General features: G+C 42.5%; 1 protein-coding gene across 1 annotated transcript; it reads right to left on the bottom strand.

The window, feature by feature from the left end:
* Positions 1 to 537: 537 nt before the first annotated feature.
* Positions 538 to 22,539, bottom strand: Zfh1 (Zn finger homeodomain 1). Its single transcript, XM_078181107.1, has 10 exons — positions 20,991 to 22,539; positions 20,743 to 20,909; positions 5,934 to 6,283; positions 4,516 to 4,656; positions 3,440 to 3,740; positions 2,464 to 2,828; positions 1,889 to 2,242; positions 1,289 to 1,630; positions 1,022 to 1,181; positions 538 to 944 (listed from the first exon to the last, which is right to left on the bottom strand). Exons 2-10 carry the CDS (start codon positions 20,774 to 20,776, stop codon positions 751 to 753), a joined length of 2,241 nt encoding a protein of 746 aa, XP_078037233.1. The 5' UTR covers positions 20,777 to 20,909; positions 20,991 to 22,539; the 3' UTR covers positions 538 to 750.
* Positions 22,540 to 22,855: the final 316 nt, after the last annotated feature.

Below are 22,855 nucleotides of genomic sequence, written 5' to 3'. Positions count from 1 at the left end.
TATCGCGTGCCCCGTGTTGCGAACGTGGCTAACAAATTTGTACGTTAATTAGTTTCCTTATTATTGTCATGGTATATATAATAATCTTGTTAATAAAAATACTAAAATATTATGTATATTATATATAATATATAATAGATTATTGCATTATGCATTTTTGGTACCGTTGCGTATTGTTTGGTTTTCACACTTGACGACCCGAGGTCCACGCGCGGATCCTTCATGCGATTTTCAGTATAACAACGTTTGTCCTCAGCGAAACGAGGCCAAACATTTCTCTGAAGAATCCTGCAAGACACACGGGCGGTCCCGCAGCTGAAGGACGTCTGAAGAACGCCTCGAGCCGCCATCATCGACCGCCATCTTTGAGGCCGTATCGTTTATCCGTCCGTGATCTAATATCTCTTTAGCTCTTCGTCTATCTATTAGCTAAATCGACTCTCAGCTGCGTTTCACGCAGTCCACATTTTCGGTATCTCTTAATCACGACATCTTCTTATCAATCCCCCCCACCCCACCCCACCCCCCAATCCCTTATTAATCATGTTCACGCGTGATAAACGCGAGGTATACGTGTGTGCTTTGTTTGTTCGTTTGTTTCTTTCTCTGCTTGAAAATTAAATGCCGAGTCCCGTGTTCGGGAACGAAGAGGACCGTACGCATACTTAACTTACAACCCGCGAGGAGTCTTCGTCTCGATTACTCGTCTGGTTTCTTCTTCTTCTTCTTCTTTTTCTTCGAGGTCGCGTTCTATTCTCTATACGGTTTGCAGAAAGAGTAACGGTGGTTCATATGCTGGCTGTAGGAGCCGGAGTGAGAGAAGCGCTTTAGGCACTTGGAGCACTGGAAAGGCTTTTCGCCGCTGTGCAGTCGCTTGTGTTCGGTCAGATGGTGCTTGTGCTTGAACGCCCTTGTGCACTCTGCGCATTTGTACGGCCTTTGCCCTGTGGACAGTCCATCTTATTAGATCACCGGTCCTCGATCTTACCGGTCTAGACCAGCGTGTAACAGAGTATCTTACCGGAATGTTCGTATTTGTGTCTCGCTAGGGAACTGTGTTTGGAGAATGTCTTGTCGCACCGATCACAGAAGAAAACACCCTGCTCTACCTCAGCTGCTGGCATCGTCTCCGATTGACTCGCGTTTTCGTTCTCAATCTTGACGATTGCCTGAGGTTGAATCTATTAAAAAAAAAAAAGATAAAGGTCAGACCTTAATTTTACAAAAATTTATTACACCAGACAGCCTCTGTTCTATAAGTATATGCTGAGTATTTCACAGTACTTACCTTCGGAATTGGTTCTCCAACAGGAGGTGGAGCAGCCGTTCGTTTCACTTCCACGGAGTCGGTGGTCTCTTCGTCTATAACGAGAGGAGAGTCCTCGAGATCATCCGCGTCTGGATTAGGCGCCGTAAGGTTTTCGGTCTTCAACTCGGCAGGTGAGAGAGTCGCGACCTTGACCCAACTGGTGTCGTTCTTCTCCTTGTACGCGGATGCCGTGAGCGCTTCCTTCTTCGACAGATCTAGAGGTTGCTCGATGAAGTTGTGACTGGCTGGATTAGTCAGCGGTACCAAAGCTGGGATCTTCGACTCCCGTCGATCCCTCGCCCGGGAATTTTGAAACCAGACCTGAAATGGTTTTCTATTAGAATCAACGTTTTCTTTCCAAGTCGTGCAGTTCAATCCAAAGTTACGTAAAACAAGATAAGATATTCGAGAAATACTTCAATCTAATCATGACTACGCGAGATGCATTCTTTAAAATTATAGTAGTGACGTATAGCCCTCGATAAATTTATACTCAAACCGCCAAGTGCAAAGCAATTCATTAAGGTAACATGTCTAGTCTAACAACAACTCCAGCGACTTCCAAGTTTGGAGATGTACCTGCACGACACGAGTGGGGAAGTTGATGTAATTTGCGATCATGATGATCTCCTCCTTCTTAGGCCGAGGATTAATGGCGTAGTAACCCTTCAGAACGGCCAATTGCTCGTCGTCTATCAACGACCTGGCTCTCACCCTCCTCCCGTTGTCGTTGTGTGTCTGCGTGGCATCCTCCTCATCCTCAGACTCCGCTTCCGAGCTGTCTTCAGCTTTCCTCTTGCAGCCCGATTTCGCGCTCGGCTGATTTACGTCCTCGAGCTTCGCCGCTAAACCTTCGCTCTGGGAATCATATTGATCCGCCGCCGACCAATCCGGATAGTGAGCCATCTCGCTGGACATTTCGCTGTCTTGATCCTGCACCATTACGAGACACTTGTTTAGTTCTGGTCGCTTCCAATCAACTGGTTAATGATAGTCAAAGAATGTCTATTTAAGCCGAAGTACAAACTCAAACTGGAGGACGTTAACATAAGTTAAAAGATGACAACTTAAGCTGTAGGATGTCAACTTAAGCTAATGGATGACAACTTCAGCAGAATGGGGAACATTTGGTGAGACTATGGAAGGTGATTTACTTGATAATCGTCTTCGAACTCCCGCTTCATAGTGGCCGGTGAAGTCGACAGTTTCCGCACGTTCGCCTCCAACAGCTGTTTCGTCACAGAGGTGTTCACAGTCTCCAAGATTCGCCGTACCGCATCCAGACCTTGGGAGTCGGTTGGTGCTGGGGATTCCTTGCCTTCCGTGCCTTCCGTGCCCTCGGTGCCCTCAGAGTCCGCTGTAGACGGGCTCATGAGCTCTCGATGAGACTCGAATTGCTCGGCTACCTCGTCCAATCTCTTGGAATGTAGCTGATTTAGGATTTTGCCCAGGGACGTTTGAAGGAAGTAGCTGCCAAAGCCCATCATTTGAGGCAGAAGAGTCGGCATATCGTAGATACCTGCAATAGAATGTTCTTCTATTAAAATACTATCAAGCATTAATTACAAATATAGATACTTGAAATTTTCAGTGATATTATTGAGGTTACCCTGCAGCATAATCTTAATCTAAATGAAGCTTTACTCGATTGTAATTAAACCAATACTATTTTTATTTCTTTGCAATTATACATGCTTTAATTAAGCAAATGTAGTAGCGATATTGTCTATTAAAATATATCTTATTTTTACCACAAGAAATAATTTCTTGTCCTAGTTAAGATTCGAATTCCTAAAATTCAATGTAGTGAGATCTTATTTTAACCCTCTTAGTACCGAACGACGATATATCGTCGTTGGCTATTATTGACAAGATAGTTTTCTTAATATTTTTATTAAACAACAATTTCATTCCCTATCTCTTCTCCCTTTTTGAACTTGTTATTTATCAGGCTTTTCAAAATTCTTGCAATTTCGTTCCGAAACTTTATCAAACTTCGTCAAACGAGTTTTAAACATTTCGCTCAGATACAGACTTATTTGGCCGGTACTAAGAGGGTTAAATCTTGAAAGCAACTACTGATAGCAACTGGAGTGAAATCCATCTGTAGTATATTATCGGACTTCTCACCTGATCCTTCTCGCTGTATCTCTTGATAATCGGAGGGCGATAGCTTCGGTAGAATGGGGAGGAAAGTGTTATTATTCGCAGCAAGCAGGTCGACCTCGCGCCGTCCCGGAGGGAGAGGCTGTTGAGCTTTTTTCGGGCCCCGATCGACGCTCGTCACGTTCGCGTGCCTCGACTTTTTCAGGTTCACGATCAAGCACTTTTTCGCCGTCATGTGGCTCGAATACGAGCCAGAGTGGGAGAAACGTTTGCCGCAATTGTTGCATTGGAATGGCTTTTCACCGCTGTGGATGCGGAGGTGCTCCTGCGCGAAACCAACAGAGGAGATCGTGTAGAGGAACATCGTATTTACCCCCTTGTCGTCGAGTGTTTGTGTGTATGACGGTCCTCACAAGTTTGGAGGCTTCGCACTTCATAATCATTCTTATCCAATTCGACTTTTATTTGAATTACGATAGAATATATTAGGGGATGAAAATGTCCCTTGCAAAATTGTGTTCTCCGTTTCTAATTCATAAATGCTTTGCCGTTCCTCCAAACTTTTGAAAACCGGTGCATGTGTGAAGATAACTAATATCTAAGAACTAAAAGACGGCTCATTCGATGCAAGTGTATCAATCGATGCATACCGTTAAGTAGATTGTTGCACGCGAAGCTTCAAAGTTGTTAAACATTTCAACGAAAAAAGAAAACCTTACACGATTTCTATGATTTTTGTGTCTTCGATAATATCGTGACCGTTCAAATAAAATAAAATTTTCTTTGAGGAATATATTTAATTTCCAGTCGTAATTCCTAATAATCACATAGATTTTGATCTAGAAATGGAGTTTATTGAATCATTCGTGTGCAACAATGAAACGGCTGTATGTTCGTATATTCGAGAAGCGAAAACGAAAGAACGTAAACTCTATCGAAAAGAAAAATCGTTCGCAAGGACAAACTATAATGTGTTATCGATTCAGGCAGTGCTGCGTGAGAGATAGACAGAGAGAAAGAGAAATATAGAGACCGTGAAAGAGAAATCAACGAAACGATGTACGAATGAGAAATGAAAAATAAGGGTGCACTCGTAGTACCTTGAGGTGATGCTTAAACTTGAAGGCTTTCTCGCAATTGGGACACTTAAACTTACGAAGCACGGCACTCTCATCATGGCTGATCATGTGCCTGTGGAGTCGGTAGACGTTTGCAAAGGTCTTGCTGCACACCTTGCAGGACTGAAACAATAAATCCATTGTGTCTTTAGCTGCTCGTTCCATTGGCCAATCCTAGGAGTTCTTCCTAATTCGATGCTCTCGCTGCAAGGTAAGTTTTGGGAATTTTGTGAAGAGCAAGTACCGAGTATTTTAATTCGGAGCTTCGTACGATTGTTAAGTGACGCTTGAAGAATGTGCTTAATATTTTTTAAGTAGTAATTGTCATTTACTTCGAAGTTACAGTGGTAAAAGTGACAACATTTGTAACCAGTGAAATGACGACTTAAGCTACGCTTAATGTATTGTGAAACTATTACTTTACTAATATATACTGTTTTATAACAGTGGTAAAATTAGATTTACTAGAACGATGAGATTAAAATAATTGAAAATTATCTATATATTGTCATCGACTTATCAAGACCATTAGCACCGAAATCACCAACTGGCAAATGTAAAACATCCTAAACCGTTTTTACATTTCATAAAAAAATAGTATCATCTACGTATCATTGACGTGGCAGTCAATGTATTAACGTAGCAAAGAGTTAACTTCGATAAGTTTACAGTTGCTTCCTATCGACGGCGATCATTTTTATTCCCGTGAACAAAGAAGATATTTTGCTCAAGTCACCCACGCAGCCACGTGGCTTTCTTCCGGTGTAGCTGTAGACATTATAAAGTAGCAAAAGGTGGCTGAAATTTGCAATTCACATACTATTAATAACTCACAGTGTTTCTACGTAGATTCGTTAATACCTCAAAGGTTTTCAAGATATTGATAAATTGTTAATAAAATTGATAATACCTTAACACTATTAAATACCGATAAAGTCTCAATGCATTTTTTAACTATCAATACCTAAAGGTTTTAATACATTTCCAGACTATCAATACTCAAGTATTTTAATATATTTCTATAGTATAAATACCTAAAGGTTTCGAGGAATTTCTATACTAAATACCTCAAGATCCCAACATATCAATTTACAAATTCTCATTTCACCCATAGAACAACAGTCCTTATATTTCCAAAGTAAAAGAAAATCATAAAAATCTCCAAACCCGAAATACCTCAACCCCTTCCTTAAACTACCCTATTACTAATTTCTTCTACCAAACGGTGAACCACCTCTAGAATAACTATCTAGGAGAGCCGAAGCTGGAGAAACCGAATAAAAATCGGGGAAAGGTAAATATACGGTGGGGTGGGGAAGGCTCTGGTGAGGTCGCGCATGATCGATAATACACCGGGGGAACAATGGAGTCCTCTCGTCCTTGACGTTAGTTTCACTCACCACTTGGGGGAACTGAGCGTTGAGATCGTTCTTGTCGATGGCGTAGGTGGTGGTCTTGTGCGTGCCCTCGAGATGGAGCTGAAGAACGTGGACGTCCCGACAGAGGATGCCACACTGGGGACACCTCTCGCCACCCTGTTTCGTCGATCCACCCTCGCCGCCGCTCCCGCGTCCACCGGCACCCGTTCCCACACCACCGCCACCACCACCGCCGACGCCACTACCACTGACAGCCTCGCTACCTGGCCCGCTACCACCTCCAGCGGCACTTCCTGTGGTTGGCGCCCCGGCCGCGCAACCTCCGCCCACCTCCGCGTTCACGACACCTGCTGCCTCGTCCTCGCTGCAACCTGAAACACGGGCCACACGTGCATCATTATTTGTCGCCTCTGTCTACCTTTTTTACCCTCGTCCATCCTCCCGGCCCCCTTCCCGCCGCGCCGCCTCTTCGCCAACGTTCCCTCCGCCCTGCCCTCCGCAGTCCTCCAGTAATAACAGACCGCGGTATCTGTGTGTCCATGGGTCTGCATGCACACCCGCGTTTCGCTGATTTTATGGGGGATAGGGGATGATGGAGGAGCGCGATCGATGCCGCTTGTTCCACGGGGGGGTGTCCGATCATTTTTGCAATGGTGGCATTGTTCGGGGTTCTGCGACTTCGTGGTGACGTTTCCGATTTGTCGGGGGTAGTCGATGTTCCACGATGGTTCACGTTGCTCGTGCACCATTGAACATTTTATGGGGTAATTCGTAATCTCCGGACTTATAATATTCTATTGGATTTTATGCGGGAAATGAATACGTATCAAGAAATTATTTTGTCACGAGGAACACGGATAATTAATTGCATAGTCAAGTTTCTGCTTTATCGATTTTTATAGTAAATTGGTTTGCATATGATTTACCTTAGATCGAGATAATCAAACGCGAAACGTGTGCAGACAGCGAAGAATTTTAATGTTGAAAATTCACCTCGATCTCCCCCTCGCACGTGTATTTGCATCCGAAGAATTTTTGTCCAATATTTTTCAGACTGTTTACTTCACGAAGAAGAGGCCCGGCTCTTCCCGGCTGTATATTTACGAAAGTCCACTGAACGACGTGTAGATCGTGCAAACTGTAGTGGTTCTGTCTTCGATTGGGTTCATGTTCGTTCACGAAGATATTCGCGTCCCACGTTTCGCGTTGATCGGATCTTAAAGCGGCTTACGAGCAACTTCCACCTCAACTTCGTCCTCGAAAATTTACTTTGTCCTCCTAAGACCTCGCGTTCTTCTACTGGAACTTCAAATTCCGATACTTCAATTCCCGTCGCTCATTATTCGATCTTTGAACGAACTGCAGCGACGGACAGAGGTATCCATCTTTTTAATTTATACAAGAGAAGTAACGTTTGTTGAGAGACTTTTAATTTATCTTGCACAGTTTGCACAATTATGTTAATAAAATATAAAATAGCCATATATATATAACTTTGCATCCGAAAATAAATTAAAGTGGATATCTATATATGCTCTACATGTTCTCAAAGTTTCAAACTATGACAATTTGTTGAGAATTTTAAACAATAGCATTAAAATAAATGGCTTTATTGCAAGAGCGAGACTCTCGCCGAAGATCAGGAAATGGGACCAAGAATGCAACAGAAACACTGAAAGTATGCGCCATGAGTTTGCACATTCCGCGAACAAGATTCTCTATAAAATGCCCAACAAAGTGGCCTCAGCCGCAGTTTACTTCATCCAGAAGCAAGCGTAACTACTCGATTTAGGTGAATCCTCTTTGTGCGTTTATCCCAGCCGCCGATCAACGAAATCTCAGTGTTCGTCGGACGCGATTCGATTCCGGGAACAAGATCGGGAGAGAGGGAGAGAGAGAGAGAAAGAAACAGCAGCGAGGAGAGATAGAGCGTTCCGGCCACGGGTAAACGATTCCGCTGAATCTGGTATCGTCGTTCGCGATTCTCTCCGGTGAATTGCATCAGACGAAATTAGTTAACCAATCGGTATCGCGAAACGATTCGGACGAGCTCACCTCTGTGAACCGAAACACGCGGCGACCTCAGCCACGCGTAGTCACCTCGTAACGAGCAATCGATACGAAACGGAACAGCTCCTCGAGCTGGAAACCTGTCGCATGGTTAACTGGCCATGTTAACGTTTACACGGATTTTACGCCGACCACCGCCACCAGCGGTCTCAAAATTCCCAGTGTAATTGAATTTCTACTACCACTGACAAAAACTAGTCGAACACCTTTACAAACGGAATAGCTGTTTCAAAGCTGGACGAAATAACTTGAACTCTTTTTAAATGTTAGTCGGATTGGTTCATCGTACAATGATTAAATTACTTTGTTTTAATTACACCAAAGTTTATTTTTACACGCCTTAGACAAATAAATTCAACTTCCGCTTTATACGATGTCATCCGATTTAGCATAGTTATTTGATTGAAATTTTGAGAGCAATAATTTCCATTAACCATAATTTCCTAAATATATTTAGAGCATTGCGTATATATTCTTTTTATTTCTATAAAATAAGCTATATATGATGTTGGTTTATTATAAGACTCTTAATAATGTTGTTTATTAAAAAATCAATGAAAATGGGAGTATAGTAATAAAAATTTATTTTTTGGTTCCCGAGAAAGAGGATACTCTACCAAGGCCAAGTAACACAAAGTAGCACACATGTTCGGCGAACAATGGTGTCTTCCGACTAAAAATCTGCACTATTGCCTCAGGTTACATGCTGCGGTGATTTATGGCCAAGAAAGAAGATGTCCGTAGACCTGGATCACATGCGGCGGCCGTGTGTCGGCTCCTGAGTCGTCCAAACCCGATGGTCATAAAACAAATTGACCGGCCGTGAAGCCTAATCTCTCACGTTCGGTCTTTTTGGGACCGGACATACCTGTTAACCTCCTGTTGGACGCACTGACATGTGTTAACCATTCTGTCATTCACTACCATATCTAAACACATATGTGTCTTCGTTACAAGTTTATTTGTGCTCGATCGTATTGGTCCTTCAGTGAATTTACGAGATAAGACACGTCTGATGCACTTTGTTTGACGCTGTATATTGACGAGTGTCCAATTAAAATCACATTCCTATCGCAGGTTGATTACCAAATCACTCAAGAAAGCCACAAGAAACGATGGATCTTAAAGCAATTTCATTAAGGAAATAGAAACGGTTACAATTGATAAAACATATCGTCACTCTAAAATTAAAGGTTTATCAAAACTTCTTTAGTCAATAAAATTTAATGTGCTAGGCTGGGTTATGACTAGACTGTCAACTTTTATGTGTTTATGGTATTCGCATATTTTTAAAACACGAGGCACATGTACATTAACGAGCCCCAATGAATTTTCTGCTATATTTTTACTATAAAGAATTTTCTCGTTAGGCTCTTAATTTTTATTTTTAGGATAACGTTTTACTGATTCCATTGCATTGATTTTATTATATCGGAAAAATTGTATCGATACCGTGATTATGCTAATAATCTTGCCGTGCCTCCTAGCTGGAGACATCCGAGTTCAAAGGGTCGAGAAAAGTTCAGACTCAGGCGAATCTGCCGACCGCGGAAGATCGGTTTGCTGGCTACAGCGGAAGACCGAGATGGATCTTCGAGGAAAGATCGAGAGAGGAAAATCGATGGAAGAAAATTGAAGTCGCGGAGCGCACACAATCTGCTCAGCCGGCTCGTGCACCACGAGGCGAACTTTGCTCGCCGTGTACTCCGATAAACCGTCGAAATGGGTCAGAGCCGTGACCTTTTCTGCCATCCTACGTGCCGTGGCGAGGATGTATAGCCGTGTCATGGATCTACGTTGGCTTCGACGTTGCCTTTAAACGCCGACATGTTTCCGTGACCGTCGCGCGACGATAATACGTCGTCGCTCGATCACGTTGCGACCGAACATTACGAAACTCTCGCGATCAATTATTGTGTACCGCTAATAAACCGTTTACACTGTTCGAGAACACTGTTAGACGACACTGTTCGGAGACGGTGTGCGAAAACCGTGTAGGAAAACGTGTAGTTTACGAGAAGAATTGAAGTAAAAGAGTTGAATGACTAGGTCTGTATTTAATTTAACAAAAATAGAATGATGAGCGAAAGTAATTAGAATTCGACGATAAATATAACTCACTCCGGTGGATGGTATTATCAAATAAATAAAAAGAACTATACTTATATTTTGCAGAGATGATTCATATTTGCAAGCTAGCGGAATAAAGCGTCGGTCGACGATTCGAGTTTAGGGAAAGCGCATAACCAGCCCTGCTACCGAGATCAGTTGTCTCGAATCGACTTTGTCACCAGATCGTGGCGTCCGCGAGAAGGGTGGATCAGTCCTAGACTAGAATGGACAATATCTCGAGCAAAGGTTAATGTCCAAGTGACGGAGGCTGTGTGCAGATGCGAATCTTTCGCGTTGTCCTCGAGGGAAGGGGATGCGCCACCAATGACGTCAGTGGAATGCAGAAACGAGCATAGCAAATTGCAAGTGATATCACGCAATCTGAAATTCGTTCGCTGGCTACGTCGTCATCTCGTTCATGATTGAGCGACGTTTTTCTTAGCTCGCGTCAATGGGAAATCGGATCCTTCAGGCACTGAGTAAATGCCCTTCCACTCAAACAGCTACTTGAATGTTCATTTACATTAAATATTTGTTTAGATAATTATGAACTGAGATACGTTCTAAATATAAAATCGTAAAATTCAAAATGAAATGTTTTCCACAGTAGTTGTAGAATATTCTTATGGCAATGCGAATTTTGAGAAAAATTGTTCCGACTGCAAAGTGTTAACGCATATTTTTGGTATGATAATTATCTGCATTAATTCCAAGAAATAGAAAGTGAATAGCAAGTCTTTCCTTTCCATAATAATTCTAATAGATTAAACATAATACATTGTCATTTTGAAATTCTTTTAACTTTTCTGCTATTTTAAATTCTAACTACTCAATCTAAACCTGGAAACGACTCTAAAATAATTTTGGTCGCAGAAAACAAATTCCCGGACCATTCTACAGAGATTCGCAGCGAGGGGGGCGAAAGATCGCAGTAAAAATCGAAGACAACGCGCGAGAAACGTGAAATCGTGTGCTCGGACTATTCGCGGGTAAACAGTTTGAACGGTGACGTTATGTCGGCTTACCAAACCGACTTCCAACTGAATGGGGTTTCCATCCTATCGCTGATTCCGCGGCGGCGAACCGCGCCGTGTATTTTTATTTTTATTCGCGCTTATTCCCCGCTGCCGCGTCGGTGAAAAGCGGAATGCGTCGCTGAAAGGTAGAGAAGTTCGCTGTTGAAAAGCAGAAACACTCGGCCGGAAGAATCAATGGGTTATTTTTCTAGTTTGCGTGCAAGCCGGGGCCGCGGTCCCTCTTTTCTCTTTGTATTCTTTGCGCGGCCGAATTATTTTCGTTATCGATCAATCGACGCCGGATATGTACCCGGCCCGATCGAATAAAAATCATCGCCTCGATGTGATTTCTTTCGTTCGCGTAAACTCCGCGTTCGTTACAACTTGTGTTAATAAACGAGATCAAGAACCGCTTCGAATCTAACTCGTCGATTCCCAGCGACGGCCATCATCGCTTTAATTATTATTCGATCATGCCTCTGCACTAACAATAAGCTATTAAACTATTAAGCTATTATTAATTCTGTATAAATTGTATGCTAGCCACTGGCAGTTTTCTAATAGTCTTTTCAAATCGAAAGTCAGGGAAGAATTTCTTAAATATCATATAATCGACATTATAATAATTGAGAACCCTATTAATAGGCTTCCGGTAAAGAAAGAGTTAAGGTAAAATGATTAGTTATTGCGTTTTTCGTTTCATGTTTTAGGAAATTTTGTATCGAGACGATTTATTAAAAATTCTTTCAAGTGCAACGCTATGTCGTCGACGAACTTAATTCCAGCAGCAGTCTATCAGAACAGACGTTTCCTGAGATTATCGTATGAAATAATAGTGTGTCGATTGCCGGCGGAAAGTGGGCAGCCTTTAGGCACGAGATCTGGTCAATTGTCACGAGAGCTTCTAGGAAATCCGAGAAATCTCGGTTGCTTTCCAGGCGAGGTTCTTTGAATTTCAAGTGTGATCATTTCCAACCATTTTCGCGAATCCAACTGTCTCGGCATCCTCGCAAAGCTGGCGAAGATCAATCGTTACTCCGGACAAATTTTATTCATAACCAGATCGTGGATTTTATGCGTTCGTGACAAAATTGAGTAGATGAGATTTAAAACAGTAGAAAGCTGTCCAAAGTATTTGAAAATGTTAACGTGTTATTTTTAATCTATTGAAATGCACAATCTTTAATTTATGTCGTTAATAAATTTTTGAATGAGAAAGAATATTTACATTTATTTTTGCATTTGCGAGAAATAGAAATGAAATAGGAAGTTCAGTCTGCAAAAAGGCATTTTCATACTCTCTGAATCTTTCTATTACTTTAAATGGCAATTTAACTAAATTTCACCATAAATGCATAATAGCTATTGTTTTTAAAAGATTACGTTCGAAGGCTTCACAACGTGTTCGATGCGATATTATAGCAATGTTGCGTAGCAAACAAGGAAATGAAAGGATAGTGCAACATTGCAAGGTTAATTGCAAAGAACAAACAAGGAAGAAGGAGGGACGCCTCAGCGATCAAATTCCTCGTGATCAAAACACGAAACGTTTCATTGCCCCAGTGCCATATCGTTATCTTATCGCGGCATAGGAAGGATGTTGCAAAATACGCGAATACTACGTTGCACGATCCATTTTCACGCATTACAAATGTTCGGCATGCAGCAATCTATCCTCAACAAAACAGGATTTCAATAGATTTTTCTTTTTGTACTAGTTTTAATGACTTGTAAATAATACGTGACCTAATGCGTGATAAAATATCAACGAACAATGTTAAAAAATCGTTTTTCCTGCAAATGACGTCTAAAAACGAACGTGTAGTTACGCACTTTCTCTGTGGTTTTCCTTCCACAATCGCAACGAAAAAATAGAATAACTTAAAATATAATGTAATACATATTAAAATAATAATAAACAAAACTAATAGATGTTTTTTCTTAAAAAATTATACATATTGAATTCTACAGCAAAACCTAAAAGAAAATTGGTACGAATTAAGAGATAACATTAACAGGCATTAATTAACACATTTGTACACGTACAAATTACAATAACAATACTAAAGATCTGTTCTCTAATGGAAAGAGTCCCAATAGAAATGAGAGACGCATTAAATCTCCCCGGCATCAAGATATCGGTCCAGGAATCGATCGAACAGATTCTTCGTCGGCAGACCGCGCTAAGAACGGTAAAAATCATTCGTATGGTGGTTCGCATGTGGTTTTCGCGTCGCGGAAGATGGCGGCCGCGCCCTATCAAGCTCAATGACCTCCTCGACAAATCGTTTACTTCTCTCTCGCGGTACCGGCACGGTGCGGCGTCAGCCGGATCGCTGGCTGCGTCGGCGTCGTATCTTCGGCGCCGTGCGAACGCGCCTTTATGCGTTGATCCACGTTCTACGCGTGACGTAAGCTCGCTGATCTCTAGTTTTTTTCCCACCTCCGGTTGTTGAAGGTATACGGACCAACTGGACTGGCAATGGGATCAAGTTCACCATGTTACGCACTCATGGCCATCAATCCATTCATTATACTTTCGGCCGAAATCGAACGGCGATCGCCTCGAAATCCGCCTCGACGAACGGTTCCTTGTACGCTTAAACACGATCTGCTTGCACTTTTGTCCTCTATCATGCTTTTGAATCGTAGTTCACTATGTTGCCCACTCGCGATCGGACCTAGGTAAATATACCTCAACAAAGATATTTATGCTTGTCTAATTATATTTCCACGTTATACTGTATATTATTGTATTATATAGTTTCAACAATGCACCCAAGATAATCAATTCATTCAAAATCAAACGTCAATAAAAGATCTCTATCGTCGCACGATTGTTATACGCTGACGCATTCTATTTGCACGATGACATTGCGTCTTAGTTGTCCGAACCTAAACCATCAATACCTCATAGCAAATATCTAAACTGCCCTTTGATAAAGCTATCCGTAGTCTGCGTGGACTGCGACCTCAGCGTTTCACCGCTAACCCGGGCTTATCTCGCTTGAATTTAGTTGCAAGTTGAATGAAACACTACGAATCCATATGCAATAACAAACTTCGCCGTAAAATGTAATGGGAAGACAGAAGATTCGATGAATTTATGAGAGACACGAGTGAATTGAATATAAAACAGTGAAAAATCATTCGAATTATTACGAATAAACGAATAAATATTCGTTTAATGTTAATGACAGTATCGGCTATCAATCTAACTTAGTTTGTATTTCCGCGGTTATGGCGGTCGATTAGGATCACGAATAAGAGGAAGCACGTCCGAAGAGCATGCTGTCTTTACGATCCTGGCAACAAGGCGAGAAGATCGTTCGGGAAACGACGAGCGAAGAAGGAACAAACGTGCGGCGGTAAATCGCAAGATTGAACGCAAATGGCACTTTTATTCCGTGGCATTATGCGCAAGCACCAACCAATCAATGGAACGCGCGCGCCAATTGGTCGCAGGCTAAATGCCGAGCAATCGGCCGCATCAGCTTCGCTGATCAATTCGAAAGAAACCCTCGAAAACTGTGTCTCTCCGTAACACTGTATCATTGACGCTCCGATGGCTTAGATGATTTTATAGATAACCATGTTCAATCTCAGCAATTGTTTACCAATTTTGTTAAACTTATTTTGACTGTTGGTTGATTTAGTTTTATTGACCTTTGTGTTACGTCGAACTAAGCAATCGTTGATTGAAATCAATCACCAGAAGATCAACAGCTAAGTAATACCTTCGCGATGCTGGGTCTAAATAGACCCCGATCATGCCGTCCGTGTGTCAACACTCGAATCCATTTAAAATCAGAGGAGGCGGACAAAGCAATTATGGCGCAGAATTTAACTTTCATAATTCAATTATAATGTATTTTCACTATAAATTTGAATTATAATAGATTTTTATCAATTCATTAATATCAGGTGCTCAAATTACAAGGCTTGAAAAGAACATAATTATTCTGTGAAACTTTCTTTCGCAAATTCGCACTTTCATACCCAATTTTAGAAAAGATAAAACTAGAGAGAAATGTGTTTCGTTGACCAAAAGATTTTGTATGATGAAGAACGCCACCAAACGAGGTAGAATGTTGCGAATGTTGGCATAAAAGGATTAATCTGACTCTACCATCGGGGACAGTAATCGTTGAAGACGGTATCGAGATCGAGAAAGCACTCAGAATCGTAATCCGGGCCACCAGTGATTCATTGGCTAAGATTCTTTGCCAGAAACATTGCTTATTGCCTACAATTACGAGATTCTGGTATGATTGTGTGCGTGTGTTTGGACGTGTCCGGAGATACGCGCGAATAGCGTAATAACTGTTTAATATGTCTTTATTGCGAGGAGTCCCTCGGTGTAATAAGTTCTTGACTTTTTAACGCGTGATCTCAGTTTTCTGTAATACTTTGAAGGTCTTCGGATTCGCCGGCAGTCGTGCGGCATCGTTGCGCGTTCTTCTACAAAACACTAAACTTCTAACTCCGTTCGCGAATTTTCCAATCTGCCATCACAACGTTAAACAGAGATTAATAGTATTGTTACACTGTCTTCGACTTATTAAAATTATCATGAGAAACAATTTACTTTTATTTAATTAAATTATTCGCCCAATAAAATTCAATAATTGGTAAAATCTCATCGTGAATATCCGTTGATTAATAAATTGAATCGACTAATTTAGTCAATTTTTCAAGGATCGTAAAAAATTCTCAGAGAAACATATCGCTACCTCCCTCTCTCTCTATCTATCTCTATCTCTCTCTCTATCTCTGTCTCGCCGTCGCAAAAACGTGTGAATACGCCATAATCAGACGCGAAAGTCGGCCGAGCAAAAGTTTTAATGAATTCGAGCGTTATCGCGCGTCGCCGATTTTAGATAATGAGTTGGCCGGAGATATTAAAAAACTATTTAATTAAACAAATTCCGGGAGAGAGAAAAAGTGAGAGGGATGAGAGAGAGAGAGGAACAAGTGGAAGTTAACGTGAGGAGAGGGTCGGGAACGCGTCTGGGTACAAACTAAAATGAAACAGCCGAGCAAACACGGCTACAGGGGCGACCGCGTGCCGCCGAACACAGTTAATTACTCTTTTGTCGTCTGTCGTGTTTGGGAACTTCGCAAATACAGGCGAACGTGTATGTTAAGGACACCGGGTATAGCAGTTGCGGAACAACGAAATTAAGCGCGGAAAGATGCGGCCTTTATTTTTCGCGCCCCGGTGTATGCGACATTTTTTTATTGTCCGGCTGTTACTGCTTATCTGTCGATATTGTATTATCAGACTTCGGTTCTGATAGCTTTATAACAGAAATTACGTTCGTATTGTCACCGTTAACCAGTCGGCTGTTGCAATATCGTTCAAAAGTGTGTAATTTACTGTAATTATACTCTACGGGTTTAATCTTGTCCATGTTTTATTTAAATAAAATGTTTTATAAAGAATATCAAAGCATTGACTAACCGTAACACGATGAAGAGTATTCTCGTAGTACACAGCTATAGGATTTTTAAAGGAAAACTTCAAAAGAAGGAAGAAAGAACAATTAAATCTAAAGACTGTTGGATTTTCATGCACAATAAAAATTCTCGACCACGAATGTATATTAATTATTAAGCATTTTAATAAATTGAAAATAATATTATAAGTAGCCTGCGGATTTTTAGGTAGCATAAAAATTGTCTATACAAATTGCAAAATGCATGAGTTACGTAGACATCCATTTCTTTTTAAATAATTTTCATGAGAGTTGACAGTAATAAAATAGTATTTTTTGTCACAGGTGCATAAAATCCGCAATCTATTTATAACAATCTCATATTCTTCTCAATATTCATAACGTTTTGAATAGCACCTACTCACTTTCATCGAAAATGCATAAAATCCGTGGTCTAGTGATAACTCGCCGCGCTGTGCGAATTATGCAAATGTCAGAGGGAGAACAGCAGAGAAACTGCACGCCGCGGCGTCGAGGATGACACAGCGCCGTCTCTCATCTTTTCGGAATACAAGGAATCTTATCCGTCGACAGGAACGATATAGTTGGATCGTGTGTGTGCATACAGGCCGCATATTGTAGATCTGACGGATAAAAGAAGCCCAGGAGACCCGGGCCAGAGAATTCGGCGCGACCAAAGGAAAACGACTCGACGCGTCGCGCCACGCCGTGAAGATTTATTTCGAGACCGATGAATTTCGCAAACCAATCGATATACGATTCATAAGATCAGGACTTTCTTGGCACGACGTTCGACCGGCATACGCGGACTTCTACTATCTAAATCGACGGAACGCTCAGACATTTCCTTGGGGAACTCGATGATTTCGGAACGTCTTTTCTGGAATTCGAAAAGCTTCCTGGACAAATATTTATGATCAAACTACATTTGAGATGTCGTTATTTTATTTCATATACATTTATAAACCTATGAATGATTTTGGAATAATATTATTTGAAATAGTATTTTAAATAATATATTATTTCATTTTATAATCATTTCTACACCTACGTTATCACTCTTGAAACTACATTATTTGAAATATTATTTTAAGTGATGCGTTGCTTTACTACACTATTTTAAATATTATTTCAAATTACGCGTCATTTCTTCATTAATTCCATATCGACTTTTAACTGATTTTAATAAATAAAAAAATTGGCTTGCTATGACAAATCGACTTCGACATTTTCTCGAAATCCTGGATCAAAGAACTACTATGTGCACCATTAACAGGACCAAGTCCCCGGACAACGGTTTGCGAGCAGTTGTTCGGCCGCAGCGTGCAAATATTTACCGGAAAATCGATTAACGAGGAGCCTAGTCGAAGCGATCGTGTTACAGCCCCGATTCATCGGGAGCCCGCGCGAATCGATCGCGACGCGACGCGGAGGAGCACCGTGATATTCTTTCCTCGACGCCGGGACGCCGGGACGCCGCGACGTGAAAACAGCGTCGCGACGTCCCACCTGATGTCTCGAAAATAGAAGCCGCGGTTTCCGCCGCTGGGAACGTCCAATCGGTAAATATTTTCGCACGATCTCCGTAGCGTGTTTAATAATCGTCGACACTGTAGACCCGTATCGGCTCTGTTGACTCGGAAACCATTGATCTTAGCCTCGACAATCTCCAATCACACCGGTCACTGTGGTCATTAGTCCTTTTCAAAATTTAATTTATTAATAACTACACCCAAATATATCAAAACATATTTATATATTATTTATATTTTATGTATGTGTAAATACAATATTTTAGAATATTGTATATCATTTATATATATATATATAAATATTCATTTACATATTTTGCAAATATCCAACGAGCTAATTATGTTTCCCATTAACAATTAAAAGAAATTCAGCCGACTAAAAGGAACGAAACAGTTAGATCTTTCTAATTATTACTTGCAAATTGTTAATCGTTATAGATGCAGCCACCGTCTTGCAACGGGACTTGAGAATTTGTTTTTCGAATACACGAAAGCGGAACAGACCAGACCAAGTCTAAAGTTCAGCGGATCGCATCCGTGAATCACGGAAAACGGTCCGTGGATCGTTATTAGGTGACGCGGCACCGACACGTTCCAGCGATAAAGAAGAAACGTGCTCGGATCGACGGGAAATCGCAAGATCTCATAAATCTCGGAGTGGAAAAAATACTTTCACGGTTCGGTGCATACGGGGGAATCTTCGCGACACACTTCGCAGATCATCCTTAAGCTGCGGATCTTTATGCTACCCTTTTTTGCAGCGGATGCGAGTTAACTAGACCGCGGATTTTCGTGCATTCGTGGCAAGCGTTGGTGAAAAGAATGTAATGCAGTTCAACAAAGGAAGATATATCCTTTTATAAAATTATACTCATATGTACTTCGATTAGTTTATATAAAAAGAAGTCTGTAAAACTTCAACAATTTAAACCTTTTTGTGGTAGCTCGGAGTCTTTCATGATCCCAGCAATATTTTCTGTATCCTGATTTTTACTGATGTAAAATCTTTGCAATTAAATAGAAATAGAATATTGGCGTCATTCATAACTAACAAAATAGTGAAAAACTAACCCATTTTTATTTTGTATACATACTTAAAGATATAAATTATTTTTAAAAAGTCAAACTTGTAGAAAGTGTAAAACTTCGCACTCTAATGAAACAGAATACTATTTCATAGTTAAAACGAAAAATTCAAAAATTGGGTGCAGATGCAATTAGCTCAGAGTCCATAGTTATGGGAACCATTGGTCACATCAGCTGCAGATGTTGAATGGAATAACGAGGCTCGCCGAAGAAAAGTGCCGAATGCACTTTGCGCGATCGCATCGCGCACGTTGCGTTGCTAAAAACTGTATATTTCCGCGAGATAGACGCGCATGTGCAAAATCGCCGCATGCGTTAAATGCAACGCGTATTCGGGTGGGCACGAACGCGTTCGCGCGCACCGCAGGCGTATTTACGAAGAGGTATTTACGAAGAACATGCAGGAATCACGTGTAGGTGCCTCGCGGCTTGAGCCGGGGCCCCAAAAACGAACAATTCTATCGGCAACGATACGATACGACGATAAAGCACACTGTGACCACGGCGTCATCGTGATGCACGGAATTTACGTTCTTAAGCATGATCCGTACGGTCAAAGTGCAGCGTCCACTAATCTAGAAACTCTGCACGATTCAGTACGATCTGGCTCCTGGCAGGTTCGATCATGAAAATTTCATCCGAGCAATGTTACTTCCCCTGTTTTTCCGTTTACATGCAATCTAATTTTTATTTCTAACATCTTAGCTACTGAAATTATCTTAGTGGGGTTTGTATTGATTTTGATATGTGAGGAACAAAATGGATCAGTCTTATTTCAATTTGTTCAGTTTCTTGGCTTCTTCTCATAACCATTTACCAGAAACGTGTTAATAAAAGTTTTCAATAACTATGCTATATGAGAAACCATTTGGGTAATTCTTATTTCGATAGTAATTAATATTCGTGTAATTGAGATTCTGAGAAATTCTAAGAAAGCTTCATCCATCAAAAGAGAGTTTGGAGAATGAAGCCCTAATGTAGTTCCCGATATCTCTTTACTTAAAGTTTCTGTATTTAATTATGGCTAATGGCTAGAGTTCACTGGAACGTATTTAAATGGTGTCATTCTTTCTATGAAACGCCTATACACAAAATACGTTCTCTTAGTGTTTCTAAAAAACCAGATTATATATAAAATGCATTATAAATGAAACTACATTCTTTAAACTAATCAGATTAGCAGATTAAAACAAACCAACATAGAAATTTGAAGAAACGCGGCGCTATGTACCGGCACACACGTGCGGTTTCCGCTCTAGATTTAAAAATTCGCGCCATTACCTAACCAACCCCCAAGCCGCGTTCCCACTAAGGAAACGACCTCCAAATTTCAACAATCACCAACGAATCAGCACGAAGGCCAATGTCAACCAACGAAACAGCATAAAACTCATAATTCCCGAAATAAAACGCCGTTTAACGAAATAACGATTCGCGGTGTAATGCGCGTGCGCGCGAGGCTTGTACCGCGAGAAACGAAGAAACGTTTCGGGTGCACACGCGTACAGGTTATGCGGGAGTGAGAAAGAGTGCTTGCGAAAAAAGTGTGACTCACCTTTGAACGTATTTCGGACGAGAGTCATGTTCATATTCACTTAAGCACGGACCAGTGTGCTCCCCGAGGTAATTGTTGCGTCTGTAGAGCTGATCCGTCAGGTGAAATGTTCCAGCAGCCTGCGACACGTCCCCGTCGATCCCGCTCAAGAGTTCGTCCAGCGTGATCTGTGACGTTTCAAGGTACAGCGACGCATGGTTGCACTCTTGCTCGTCGCGTTTCCTTCGAACCGTTCGATAAATACATACGCCGTAATTAGGAAGTGACGGGTGCCGGCGGCGGCCGCGTCAGGACCAGAAAAATCTCCGTAAAGATCCGCTGGATCGCTTCGATCGTGTCCGAACGAGAGAAACGCGCGTTCCTTTTTTCTCGCGACCGACCGGACCAAGGTTCCTCAGATTCGCGGACGTTCCAGCGTTCGGTGGTTCGTCGTTTGACGGTTCATCGTTAGGCCTCGTTTGCGTTCGTCCGATCGCAAGTACGAACGAGACAGAGATCGGTCGCAGATATCCCGTGTATCACCGTGTCCCTCGATCGCCGCAGATCGGCTCCAGATCCCGGACCAGCATCAAACGTGTCACTTGCGCGCACGTCGAGTTCAACGAAACACGGGAATGTTGATCACGTTTCTTCTTCGATGCGAAATAGAGGAGAGCGAGCCAAGTGTCGGTGGCCGACGGACAGGGAGAAGGAGAGACAGAATGATAACAGGGTTGAAGTGTGAGAGAGGCGGAGAGGAGAGAGAGCGAGGGACAGGAGGCGACCGAGCTGGGACGAGGGAAAGAGAGAGGTTATGTGCAGACTACGACAGGAGGAATTCCAGCGGGCGGCAGCGCTGAGGTCCACGGATGGTCCGTCCGTTCCTTCATTCCCCTCGTCCGACAAGTGACGACTCCGCGACGATAATTCGAGAGGACCGTTCGGGTGGGACGCGTCTCGGGCTCGTTAGGAGATCGGCTCTAGGAGATGAAGATTTAGCGAATCACGAGGACAACTTCGTGGACTCTTCGTGGACGCAAAGGGTAACTCTTCTTTCTGTTTTTATTGCGTGTGGTCAACTCGCCATCGTTGCTCTCGGGCTAAAGCGGTTTCGCACAAAGGCTTCTCGGCGATGGTTTTTCTCTCTCTCTCTCTCACTCTCTCTTTCTCTTTCACTCTCTACCGTTGTCTTGTCTGGTGAACTAGCGAAGGATCTCGGCGTGGCGTATATCGAAGGAAGCTATTATACGATGCACTGGCGGCTACCCAACAAATCACACTATACACACTGTCGTGGAAACCCGGCTGGATAAAAGAAGGGAAGAACGAGCGAGTCGAAAAAGGGAGGAAGAAGACGGTCGCACACCGGTTATATCCTTGGAAACGGGCCGTGCAGAAAGCGATACGCTGCTCCTCTTCTTTTCCCTGCTTCTCCTCCGCCTCCGCCGCCTCCGTCGCCGCCTTCTCCTTCTTCTCGGCCGATTCTTTTCATTCGCGTATACACGCGTTCCCTCGCACGCACAAGAAAGCGAAGCACACTTCGACGAGCCGACGAGACAAGACACACCGAGGTGGTGGGTAAAGAATAGCGGGAAGAGAAGACGGACAGAGAAGAAAGGAACAAGGGAAGAGAGCCGCGACGACGGTGTCGGGATGAAGCTGATGCTAGGGCATCGCAGAGAGCGGACTAGGCAGAAATGTCGGTGTTACTACCAGCTTCGAGTAGCAAGCACCGGTAAAACACGGTCCTAACTAACACACATGGAGACAGATTGGGGACTGCTGCTTCGGAGTTTACTATAGGATGGGACGGATGGTGATGGCGGCCGTAGCGAACCAGCCACCGCCCCCATGCTTCTTCTCTCTTCCTTCATCTCCCTCGCCTTGTTCGACCCTCCCCACCACCGCAGCTACCTCTGCCACGACTCCCTCCAATCCGTCCCTCCACCCTCTATCCACGTAACCGTTCGTTCCAACCGTTCTCCTATTCTCCCCTCTAGGCATTATGACGGACACGCTGGAGCCCCTATCCTCTCCGCGCAACCGTCCAACCTCTCGTCTCTCCCTCTCCTTGCTCTCCAGTCTCTCTCGGCCGTCCCCCCTTCCCGCCCCTTGTCACGCATCCAAGGCCCCC

The sequence above is a fragment of the Augochlora pura genome, chromosome 5 (assembly GCF_028453695.1).
Source record: "Augochlora pura isolate Apur16 chromosome 5, APUR_v2.2.1, whole genome shotgun sequence".
Classification (NCBI taxonomy): Eukaryota; Metazoa; Arthropoda; class Insecta; order Hymenoptera; family Halictidae; genus Augochlora; species Augochlora pura.
The sequence above is the reverse complement of the archived record's forward strand: the minus strand, read 5'-3'. Positions and strand labels throughout refer to the sequence as shown.